Source organism: Sphaerodactylus townsendi, linkage group LG10, assembly GCF_021028975.2.
Source record: "Sphaerodactylus townsendi isolate TG3544 linkage group LG10, MPM_Stown_v2.3, whole genome shotgun sequence".
In the NCBI taxonomy this organism is placed as follows: Eukaryota; Metazoa; Chordata; class Lepidosauria; order Squamata; family Sphaerodactylidae; genus Sphaerodactylus; species Sphaerodactylus townsendi.
Genome location: NC_059434.1, coordinates 19,198,466 through 19,210,988, shown reverse-complemented (window position 1 = coordinate 19,210,988; position 12,523 = coordinate 19,198,466). Strand labels below are relative to the sequence as shown.

Here is a 12,523-nt window from a genome sequence, read left to right as displayed (position 1 = left end):
TAATGGCCAGTTAGTTGTTCTGGCACTGACAGAGGGCGAGAAAACCCTCTGAGGGTCAGGCACACACTGAGAGAGAAGGATGTTGCTGGAGGGAGACTCAGGTGGATGCTGGTGCCTAGACGCCATGGTGGGTGGGACACAATGGTGTCTGAGGGTCAGTGGGGCTATTCTGAGTTTACCTTGTTGTCCCCTTCCAGAGGCTACAATCAGCATCATATTTTAAAGGACTATTTCCTGGAGTATACCCCAACAGAAATCTATCAGGAAGCTTACAAAACCAGTTCTGAGGTAATTTGATTCAGCAACGTTGCTGCACACCTGGCAATTACACTCTACAATGAAGTAAGCAGCAACTTCAAGGACCTTAACAGATCCCGTAATAACGACCCGGTTACCCCTGAAAACAAATAACCGATAAAATGCCAGCACTTCTCAAGGATTATTCCACATTTATCTTGGGAGCAACATTTTCTCAAAGAAGCGGGGGAACGTAGAGTCCCCAAGGGAAAAGCTATGTAGGATGTTATCATTTTTAGTATAATGCATTGCAAGCTGTTTGCAGCAAGCACCCACCACTATGAGCCCTGGAGTATAAGCAATAACATCTCTTTATGACTTGTGTCATGGCTGTGTCCCTTCCTGATTGCCTAGAATCGTGGTGGCGAACCTTTGGCACTCCAGATGTTATGGACTACAATTCGTGGTGGCGAACCTTTGGCACTCCAGATGTTATGGACTACAACCTTTGGCCAATTGACCATGCTGGCAGGGGCTGATGGGAATTGTAGTCCATAACATCTGGAGTGCCAAAGGTTCGCCACCACTGGCCTAGAATGCACCCAATTATGGTAATATTGATAGCCCAAATAGGAAGCAACACCAGGTAACTTTTTGGGTTTGCTATCAAGCACTGAGAAAATGTAGATGCCCCCTCTTCCTCTCAGACAGAGCTCCACTATACCACCTGCTACTATAGCCACGCAAGCATATCTGATCCATGTCCCCAGTCAAGACAAATAGCTTTCTCTCTTTCCATATGATGGTGAAGCTACTTCAATGTTTCTGCACATGCATGCGGAGAAATTGTTGCCAGTTTCTGTGGCAGACTTTTGACTTCCCCCAAGCTACTCCTAGAGCAGTGATGGCGAACCTTTTTGAGACCAAGAGCCCAAATTGCAACCCAATCCCCAGTTATTTATCGCAAAGTGCCAACCCGGCAATTTAACCTGAATGCTGAGGTTTTAGTTTAGAAAAAACTGGTTGGCTCCCTCTTCCTCTGGGCTTCACCCGCTTTGAGTGCATAGGCCAGCTCTGTTTCTAGCTTCCTCTAAGTAAGTCCCAAGCACGCGACCATTCTGTGCCTCTCTAGCATCTCTGCCTCCTCTGCCCCCCCCTCAGGCAACAGCCACCCAGAGCACAGGAACCAGGCCCGCCAGCCGAGTCCTCCCTTGATGCATGCACATCGTGCTCAGAGGCCCAGGTCAGCCTAGATGTGTGTGTGTGTGTGTGTGTGTGTGTGTGTGTGTGTGTGTGATTTTCCACCCTCCACATGATGAACTCTGTGTGCGCGTGCCCACAGAGAGGGCTCCGAGTGTCACCTCTGGCACCCGTGCCATAGGTTCGCCATCACTGTCCTAGAGGAATGGGGTGCTTCAGTGGATGAGGTGGGACTTATGAGGATGGACGTCCTTCGACCCACAGAAATGTTTAGGTGAGATCCAACCCAATGAGGTTAAATGCTTGTTAAAACTGACTTCTTTCTTCTGGCATTCTCATACTAATCTTTCCCTGTCTTCTACTCCACATTACCCTCTTGTGCATCCAGTCCCTTACTCAGATGATAAGCTGAAGGCAGGGCTTGTGGCTTTATTTTGCTTCTTGTATAATGCCTTGCTTATTGTGACCAGTCCAGAAATAACAGCAGGACAAAAAAATGCTGAACGGACGACCTCAGCGAAAGCACAATGCTATTTCACGTCTCCGTTGCAAAATTCTGCATTTCCTTTCCCACTTGTACCAAACAAACCGAAGTCATTCATGCAGTAACAAGAAACAAAGATTTAACTGGTCACATCCGTGACCCATTTTCTACGTAGTCTCAGTAACATAATGGATAGTTGTAGTATGTGTTTTGCCAGCTGCCCTGAGGAAACCTCCCTGAATATTCAGGCTCATGTCAACATTTAATCTTTGGTTAAAATCACATTGATTGCTCTCCTTTTTATTTTTGGATCTAGGGAAATCCTCTGAGACGGCATCCAAGCAACAGTTCTCTACTGGATTTTAAATCTCATGTGGGCCTGAACTCTATGCTAAAATATTTGACCAAATGAATTCCTCGTGCACTTTTAAGGGCATGTAAAATAAAACCCAAAAAATTCCCTCAAGCTAATGTGCTACTACTGGAGTAGGATTGCAGGGGGTGGCACCTATCCTTTTTTTTAAAAAAATATTGTTTATTAAATAATCACATAGTTACAAAGATCAACACAAACAGGCACGTACAAACATACAACTATCGTAATTTTACAATTGTCAAAAAGTTAATTAAAACATTTCAGGTTTAGCTGCAACATTTTTTTTTGAAAAGGTAAGAGACTGACGTAGTTTCTATCGATTTTCTTAACCTCTCTACGTTAGTACTGTCTTTTCTTCTACTATTAAACTATTTTTCCTTATATTGATCAAAATGTCCCCAATCCATCAAAAAAAATATTTCTGGTTGTTGCAAGCCATTTATACTGTTTTTTTGCTAGTACATTTTTTTAAAAAGGAACTTGGGTTCCCCCTTGATATACATTCTCTTTTCCTTCTTAAGAAAAATAGCTATCTTATTGGCCCCTTCCGCACACGCAAAATAATGCGTTTTCAAACCACTTTCACAACTGTTTGCAAGTGGATTTTGCCATTCTGCACAGCTTCAAAGAGCATTGAAAGCAGTTCGAAAGTGCATTATTCTGCATGTGCGGAATGAGCCATTATGGTTTTATTGAAAAAAAAACATTACCATTGGCTTTATGGGAAAGGATATCGATATTAAGGTGGCACCTATTCTGATCCCCCCTTCTGACCACCTCTGGCTGCCCTGAGAAGCAGTGAAACACGTGTGGTTTGTGCACAAGAGGGATTTAGCCTCACCTCCTCCTTCTTCCCTTCGCCCTGTTGGAGCTGTCCCTTCAGCACTGACTCTCTGGTAAGCAAGTTAAAACTGCCTAGGCCTGGGGTGGCCACACTGTGGCTTGCGAGCTGCATGTGGCTCTTTGCCACATAATATGTGGCTTGTAGCCGAGGAGGGTGATCAATGGAGTGGGTCCCCCAGCCTGTCTCTTGCTGCACATGTCCTTGTCCCTTGCTGGCGCTGCTCTCCTTTGCCAGAAGGGGTGGCAAGATCTTGGACATGGGGGTCAGAGAAGAAGAAGAGTTTGGATTTATATCCCCCCTTTCTCTCCTGTAGGAGACTCTGCATGGGGCTTACTATCCTCCTTTGCTCCCTTCCCCTGGCCTCACAAATGCCGACACCCTGTGAGGTAGGTGGGCCAGAGAGAGCTCCCGAGAAGCTGTGTGTGACTAGCTCCAAAGCCGGGCCCAGCTGGCATGTGTGGGGCAGGTACAGGCTAATCTGGAACTCTTTATATAAGTCTCCACAGCTCAGGGCGGCAGAGCCGGGAATCAAACCCGTACCCTCCTGCAGATGGGATACTAATGAGCTCTTAACTCCTCCTACACCACCACTGTTGGGTACTTCAGTGGTCAAGGCCCTGTAGTCCCTGTAATTGGTACAGCCTTGACAACATATCGGATGGATTTTAAATGACATGCAACAAAGACGAAACTCACAATATTTCTATTAGCAGTAACAGTCAACAACTATAATTAGCAACATCTGTTTTTGCTCCTTTTGTTTTTATTTTTGTCAGTCTCATTTAATGTTAGCAACATTTAATAAAAAAATTATACACTTTAATAATTATTATTACATATTTGCATTTCTTAATATTTAAAAAAGGTTGGTAACAATAAAAATGTGTAATGTATTGTCGAAGGCTTTTCTTACTACCAGGATTACTAAAAGTTGCTAGCTTTCGACCATGGTTGAAGTTCTGCAGTATTTTTTCTGACTCTCAGCATTTGTGGCTGGTGTCAACTCCAGAGGATTCCAAATATGCCAGCCACAGATGCAGGTGAAATGTCAGGAGAAAATGCTACCGAATACTCGACTCATGCAGCCCTTGAAACTTCTACAGAATAATTCCCCGGCCAAAATGTAAGTCATATTTCATGTCTTAGGCCTCCTTCAAATATCAGAAGTTTGCCATTTCGGCGGCTCTTTTATGTTAAGCAAGCCTACTAATCACTGGCCTAGGTGCTTGGCCAGACTTCTCCAAGAAGCCCCAACCCGATAAACCCAGAGATTACACAGAAGTTTTAAAAACCACAGACATTTGGAAACAATCTATAACCTGGAAGAATTAAGGAAGAATGCTAGCAAAGAACATACAAGGTAGCTGCTAATTAATCTTTACTTACAAAAGCAGATTTTTTTTTAAAAAATGTCAGCATCTCTTTGGGTCACTCTTGTGCTGAAACACCAAGCTGGTGGCAAAAACTTTAATGGACACATTTATTTATTTCATTTAATCACCACCTTTCTCCTCAAGGAGGATGCAAAGCTGCTTATGTCATTCTCTGCTCCTCCATTTTATCCTCACAACAACCCAATGAGGTAGGCTGTGTGCTTAGCTCAGAATCACAGTCTTGGCAAGGTGCACCACAGGAGGGCGGAACTGGTCAGCTTTTCTGCTGGTGAAACGGATCACCAAAAAGGCAATAGCAGGGATCATAGGACCTAAGTGGACAAAAACCAACAGGCTTTCCCCACTTACTGTTTGCTGCGCGCTACTCTGCCCAAATAGGGCGGGGTCCAGCGGTCCTCCCCACGAGTCCCATGCCGGCGATAACGCAATACCGCCTCCGGATTTCCAGCCGCTTTCCTTCCTACCAGCTGCTAGAAGTCATTTCTGCATGCTTGATAAAATAGCATTCCTTTCATGACTCTCGCCCCAGTATCTGTGGTAGGTGGGGAACACGCACTCCCCGCATCTAGAAAACTGTGACTGCTGGCGCTTGCGGGTAGCGCACTGCAAACGGTAAGTGGAGAAAGGCCCAAGGTGTAACTATGGGAGGGGGGAGGGCTGTAACAAGGAGAGAAACTGGGCGGAGTTGAGAAAAAGTTGAGTTGCGACAAGTAGGCTGAATTTAACCCAATTTGCTTCCTATGAATAGCTGGGTATCAAACATTACCACAACTCTTACTTGTCGATGATGAAATGCAACTTTATTAGGGCATGACCGAGCCAAAACTATTAGGGCATGACTGAGCCACCACTAAGTTTCATCCAAATTTAAACTCTTATGACAGTGATGGTAAACCTTTTCGAGACCTTTGCAGTGCCCAAACTGCAACCCCAAACCCGCTTATTTATCGCAAAGTGCCAACATGGCAATTTAACCTGAATACTGAGGTTTTAGTTTAGAAAAAACGGTTGGCTCCGAGGCGTGCGTTACTCGGGAGTAAGCTTGGTGGTAGTCGGTGGCTTTGCTTTGAAGCAACTCTTCCAACGGGTGAATCAGGACCCTAGGAGGGTTTACTCAGAAGCAAGCCCCATTGCCAGCAACCGAGCTTACTCCCAGGTAAAGGATCGCGCTTTAGTTCTTCGCATGAAAATCAGTGGGGTTTAACAGTGTTTAACAGGATTACCTACATTTCTTCCCCAAAACTAGGTCTTAGGTTTAATGATAATAATCGAGCCCAGCGGCCCAGGCCAGCCTAGATTTGTGTATGTGTGTGTGTGTGTGTGTGGGGGGGCATTCTGTTTGTGTATGTGTAACCCCCATGCCCAGAATGGGTTGAACCAGTAAGGGGGTGGAGACTCAGAGCAGCAGAAAGGCTGCAGAGCTCTTTGGAGAAGACAAGGCTACCAGACTCGGACCTTGATTTCTATAAGCCCTTAACACCTTGTTAAGGGTTTCTTTTTGTGGTTGTAACGGGTGAGAGTTCTCCTGGAAACCTTCATCATGTTGCATCCTGTTCATCAAGCCCTTGGAGTCTTCAGGAGCCAACCCACTTGCAAAGAAGAACTGGACTTGGCAGTATCAGTAGACTGTAACTAGGAGGACTTGAAATGCAACCTGAACAGGGCCTTGAATTGTAATGTTAAATGTTGATGTTTAATGTTATTTGTAAAGAGAAGTAAACTGTTTTGTTTAAATTTGGTTCTTTGCAACTCCTTCCAAGTACTGCCCCACGGAACCCACAAGCTGAGGTTACACATGCCCACAAAGAGGGCTCTGGCACCAATCCCATAGGTTCGCCACCACTGCCTTATGACATCATCCTTCTTCACATGGACACTTTTGGGGACTGGATTGGCACAGACATCCTTTTCCTTCCCTTTCTCCACTTGGCCCTCAGCACCCCCTTGAACCACAGCAGACGTGCCATTAAATGCAACGGGAGTCCCTCCTTCTCTTCCTTAAGGTCTTTCCTAAATTTGATTTTACTTCCACTACCACTTTTATGGGTGAGTCACAAGACAGGCTGGACATAGAGAGGCATACCCCAAACAGCCCATTCGAGGAATGGTTGGCTTACAGTTGGCTAAGGATGGGATGAAGAGCCGCACCACGTCCAATGGTGATCCTTTCTATAGCACCTGTATGGCATGGATTATGACAGTGATGGTGAACCTATGGCACTGGTGCCAGAGGTGGCACTCAGAGCCCTCTCTGTGGGCACGCACAGAGTTCATCATGTGGGGGGGGAATCGTCCCCCCCCCACACACGCACATCTAGGCTGGCCTGGGCCTCTGGGCTCGATTATTAGCATTAAACCTAAGACCTAGTTTTGGGGAAGCGGTGTAGGTAACCCTGTTAAGTGCTGTTAAACTCCACTGATTTTCATGCAAAGAACTAAAGCGCAATCCTTTACCTGGGAGTAAGCTCGGTTGCTGGCAATGGGACTTGCTTCTGAGTAAATCCTCCTAGGGTCGTGATTCACCCATTCGAAGAGTGGCACAATTGCTTCAAAGCAAAGCCACCGACTACCACCAAGCTTACTCCCGAGTAACGCCAGCGCTCTTACCTGAGCCAAACCGCCAAATACAAAAACCTCTGTGCATTCAGGTTAAATTTACCACGTTGGCAATTCTCTATGCTATAAATAAGTGGGTTTTGGGGTTGCAGTTTGGGGCACTCGGTCCTCAAAAAGGTGCTGTCTGCCTTCACCGGATTTGCGACCTTAATTGTATTGCCGCCAGCTTTCGCGCCGAAATCAATTGGCTGTTGTGATTTTCAGGGCTGCGTAGCCATGGTTAGAGCAAACGTTAGGAGCAAAGAAGACCAAACCATGACCATACAACCTGGGAAACCCGAACAGCCAATGTGACCTCAATTACTGCAGAACAATCCTCCAAAAGTTACTGAACAACAAACTTGGATATAACTTTAACTGACTATGTTGTGTTTACTAGGCTCACAAGCATCACAACTTAAATACTTAATGAGGAAAATGCTACCTGAAATTCCAGCCCGTAGTTTTCCCTGCAGAATTCCCGCAGCTTAGGATACACCTGTTCACGTAATGCATTTCTTTCTGCTACAGTATCTGTACATGGAAAAAAGAACTGTTAACAAGATTTGTGACAACTATACATTTAAATAACTGTGTGGGCTTATGCAGGAGACAGCCACGATCTTAAAAACTGTGAGCACAAACGTAGTGCAGCAATCAGAATTCTGTCCTCGGGGGAACAACTTGTCAAAGTGAAATGCCTGTTGTGACATTTAACAATATTCAGTTTAATGCTCACTCCAACAATTCAACCCTGTTCTTTATAATATCCTTGCATTTTTAGAGGGTATGACAATCTCGAGAAGAAAAAAAGATAGGCATAAAAGCTGGCTACAGCTCCGAAGAAAGGAATGTTTTAGCAGGTTCCCTATCACAACATCACAATGGGACTGAGTCACACAGTACACAGAAATGTGATGTAGTATAAACATATTGGCAAATGTAATGACAATGTAACATGTGGATAAGCGGGAACAAATTTGTTTTTGCATACACGTGGATCACATAATGCGTTTCCAAAATGCGCGTTGTACAAAATGCATGCCCTCTATTTAATTTGAATAAAAAAGCACACAGGCCCTCAGCTTTCAAAGTAGCTAATTCAGTTTCCCACTTAGCCACTCACAATGAAGATCTGAGACAAGTGAGTGTACTAGCTGATTATTCTCTTACATAAGGTCAAAAATGACTACGGCCTCCAGAATATACAGTCAGCCAATCTCCAATTATATCCAATCCAATCCAATCCAAAAACCTTTATTAGGCACAAACCAGAAGTACCATACATTCCAAGTACAAAAACAGGATCATTGTTATATATCATGTAGAACACGGACCAAAAAATGTAGCAAACGTTTCCAGAAATTCTCGCCATTTAGGGCTGCCCTAATAGCTTTAGACATTTAGTTTGTCTGGAGAGAAACATAAATCTCTAGAGGTAGTAAAGCTCCCAGATTAGTTCTAATATCATCGTACCTTGTAAATCAGTAAAGCAGGATATGAGGGATTGAGTCCATAGCGTTGTGGATGAGTACCGACAACAAACTCACTTTCAGGAAACGCCATGGAAACAACCTTGAAGATAGATAGAGGGGAAACGAGGCTTGCACCTTGTTCTGGTCAGCAGACTCCAGTCCGCACTTATAGCTGGGATAAGCTGTTCTGTAAATATGCTGCAGGGCCAGATTTCGTGGGTGCGGATCCTGCCATAGCAGGGGAAACAGGGAGCCTTCGGTGCAGCACCTGAATCTCAACACTATATTTTTTTCTTATGTGCAACTGAACTCAAATCCAATTGCAGAACTGAATAGCTGTGAACTCAGTGAGTTCAGCTAAATGGCACTTCCTCCCCAGCTCTTCAGCAGGTATGCATGGTCCAAACTTGTCGCATCTAAGCGTGCCGGCACTTTGACAGGAGACTACCGGGCGAAGGAATTTCAGAGCAAGGCAATGTGGCAAAACCACTTCTGCTTCCTTTCAACGTCTTGAAAGTTCATTGCCAAGTCAGCGGAATATCTTCAAATTATAATTTTGAGATAAATTCAGGAACTACACCCCATCAGCCCCTGCTATCATGGCCGCTGGCAGAGGCTGATGGGGAATTCAGGTTCCTGGAACATCCTGGAGGGCCATATAGCTCTGAAGACCTCTCATTAAGATTTCGATTACAAATTACTCGCACCTTCACCTGAACTCTATAGGTAGCATGCAATTTCAGAGCGGCCACAAGCAGCTCTTCATTTAGTCCCATTTCTTTGTGAATAATGACAGCCCGAATGCTGGAAATATGCTTCTCTGTACCTTTGGTCATTCTTGTGTTGGTCCAAATGCCACTCGTATGTTGGCCCGCATGCCGCAAATCATTTGTAAAACCAAATACAGCTGTCTCAAGACTCCCCTTAGCTGCATCTGATTTGGCTTTCCACAAAGGGCAGTTCTAAAGAAGTATGGGACTGCCACCACAAATGGAAACCCGTGGTTCCTCTCCTCTCTGTAATGCCTGTACCAACTTATCCTGTTCCCTGATATCATTACACTGAAAGCTTTCTCACCCCCATCAGAGGTGTCAGCCGCTAATGATGTGAAAGCTCAGGAAGTTTTCCAGTTTCTTCTCATTTGTTGTGATGTACAAAATCAGGTTGGCAATCTCCAGCAAACTGGAGATTGTTTTCCATTTACAAACCAGTATTCTAACTGAACCAAAGTTTAGAATCAGGCCATTTCTGCATGACCAGCAAGCAGGCGTGCATCGGCATAAATTATGCTGATGCACCTCCCGGAACCATCCGCATAGATAGTCCCGGTAGGGGCACAGGTGACGGCGCAGCCTTTGCACAGGCTGCACCGTCCCTGACCAGCTTACCTGCTCCTGCTGGCTTCCGTCGCGTTGTGGAGACTAGGGGACACACACCCCTGGCCAGAGTGACGGCTCTGGAGATGGAGGCCAGGAGGCGTGTTCCCTGGCCTCCACAACGCGATGGAAGCCAGCAGGAGCAGGTAAGCCGGTTGGGGAAGGCGGGAGGGAAATGCTGCCTTCCACCCGCTGCCGTTCACATGGCAGCGGGTGGAAGGCGCCACTTTTGAAAAACCTCTCTCGTGGATGGCGTTTTTGCCATCCCTGGGCCGCTGTTTACCGCCCGTGCAGAAACAACCTCAGTTTCTGTGTCTCTGGCTGAGCCTTGATTCAAATTTTCCCAGACCCAAAAGTTTTTAAATTGTGCTTCATGCAGCAGGGCAGAAAGGACAGGGGAGGACCAAAAGAGAACAAACTGTGTTTGTGATCATCATGTGTGCTGTGAAATCTGAGTGCAGCTACAGAGTAACGGTGTCAGCGCATTGGGAGAATTGTCCTAGATATTATGAAGAAGCAGACCACTGGATGAAGTTGCTTTTTTTGGGCAGCAGCCTCCTATTTTTATGATACTTATTAGATTCATTATGAACCTGCCAAATCCGAGGCAGCTACAAATCCAAAAATAAAAGAGGAATTAAAATACAACACAAAGTCAATCCAGCCAGCACTGAGCAAATAAAACCCAGGGCCGTCTTTGATTTAAAGCTGACAAAGATCTAAGTAAACACAAGTGATTTTCAGTGAGCATCTACAAGGAATCAAAAGTAGTGCCAAGCAATTATATTGGGGGACGGTGTTCTAAAGGTGGGGCACCACAACAAAGAATTCCTGCTCCTGACAGCGGAATGATGGAGAAATCTGAAAGGGGACTTCAGCCAAAGTTCTTTACAAGCAAACAGGCAGTATGGAAGCGAAGGTCCCTTGAAATACTCTGATTGAAGAAGTGAGCTTGAAAACAGTAGAGATTTTACAGTATCAGGAAGATAACACTACAGAGAGTTGCAGTTTATAATCCGGCTGCCATGTTTTGCACCAGCTGCAGTATCTGAAGGTTCTCTATGAAGATAACACATACAGTGCAATCCATGGAAGGGGGTGGCCAACGGGTTGTGGATCTGGTGTGACCCCGCCACTGGTTTCAGTGCCAGTCCAGATGGCATAAGTGGCACCTACACTAGCAAGGGGGCATTAACACTGGCGCCTAAGGTTGGACTGCCTGCTATTCACGGTTCTCTCAGAACTCTCTCAGTCCCACCTACTGCACCAGGTATCTGTTGTGGAGAGGGGAAGGCAAGGTGATTGTAAGAAGAAGAAGAGTTTGGATTTATATCCCCTCTTTCTCTCCTGTAGGAGACTCAACGGGCCTTACAATCTCCTTGCCCTTCCCCCCTCACAACAAACACCCTGTGCTGAGAGAGCTCCGAAAAGCTGTGGCTAGCCCTAGATCACCCAGCTGGCATGTGTTGGAGTGCACAGGCTATTCTGAATCCCTCAGATAAGCCTCCACAGCTCAAGCAGCAGAGCGGGGAATCAAACTTGGGCCCTTTCCGCACGGGCCATTTACAGCGCCCTAGGGATGGCAAAAACGCCATCCCTAGGGAGCTGTTTGCATGGGGGGCACAGCTGTATTGCAGCCGCGCCGCTCTCACTCCCTCCCAGTGGTGCGAAGCCGCTGTTTCCAAACCTCACTCCCTGAGCACGGTTTTCTGAAAACAGCTGCTTCCAGCCGTTGCCATGCGAACGGCAGTGGCTGGAAGGCACCGTCCCCCCTTCCCGATCGACGTACCTTCCCTGCGACCTTCCGGCGCATTGCCCAGGCCTGGGGACACGCCTCCCCTGCCCTGCGATTCCAGAGCTGTCACACAGGGCAGGAGGGCATGTCCCCTGGCCTGGGCGACGCACAGGAAGGTCGCAGGGAAGGTACGTCGATCGGGCGATGGCACAGCGCTACGCCATCTTCCCTGCCCCTTCCGGGACTGTTTGTGTGAACGGTCGCAGGAGGGTGTGTGTGTGTGTTGCCGTTGTATACGCCGACACATCCCCCAGTGTGGCCGTGCGGAAATGGCCTTGGTTCCTCCAGATTAGAATGCACCTGCTCTTAACCACTGTGCCACTGTAAATTGCTTTGAGACTCCTTATGGTTGAGAAAAGCTGGATATAGAAACCAACTCTTCCTCTACTACTACTATTCAACATAAACATAAAGTTGTGATTTAGCACTTCAATCAGCACCAATGCACAAAGCTCACCATAAGGAGCACCTCCTGGATGTCCCAAGTACTAAGAGTCTACCATCTCTTCAGATTTTTTGTAATTTTTTTTATTTCACATAATATTCATTAGTATCTTTGTAACAACTGTTAGACCAATTGTTCCATCTGCTTTATAATATCGTTCCATTTTATGTTCATTCAAAATACATCTCAGTTTTTCAACAATTCGGTTAATTTGACATGCAAATAAAAGGATTAAACTTTCTCCAAGGTCTTTCAATCCCCCCAGACCTTCATAAATCCTATTCTCAGTAATAATATAAAGA

General features: G+C 45.9%; 1 protein-coding gene across 2 annotated transcripts in view; it reads right to left on the bottom strand.

Moving 5' to 3' along the window:
* NWD2 (NACHT and WD repeat domain containing 2) overlaps positions 1 to 12,523 on the bottom strand; it is a 97,297-nt gene that overhangs the window by 39,952 nt on the left and 44,822 nt on the right. The window contains exon 2 of one of the 2 annotated variants that reach the window (XM_048509175.1): positions 7,576 to 7,664. In XM_048509175.1, coding sequence (XP_048365132.1) covers positions 7,576 to 7,664 — 89 coding nt within the window. Of the gene's footprint in view, positions 1 to 7,575; positions 7,665 to 12,523 lie in introns of those variants that run through there. The other variant, XM_048509176.1, reaches the window with a different exon arrangement.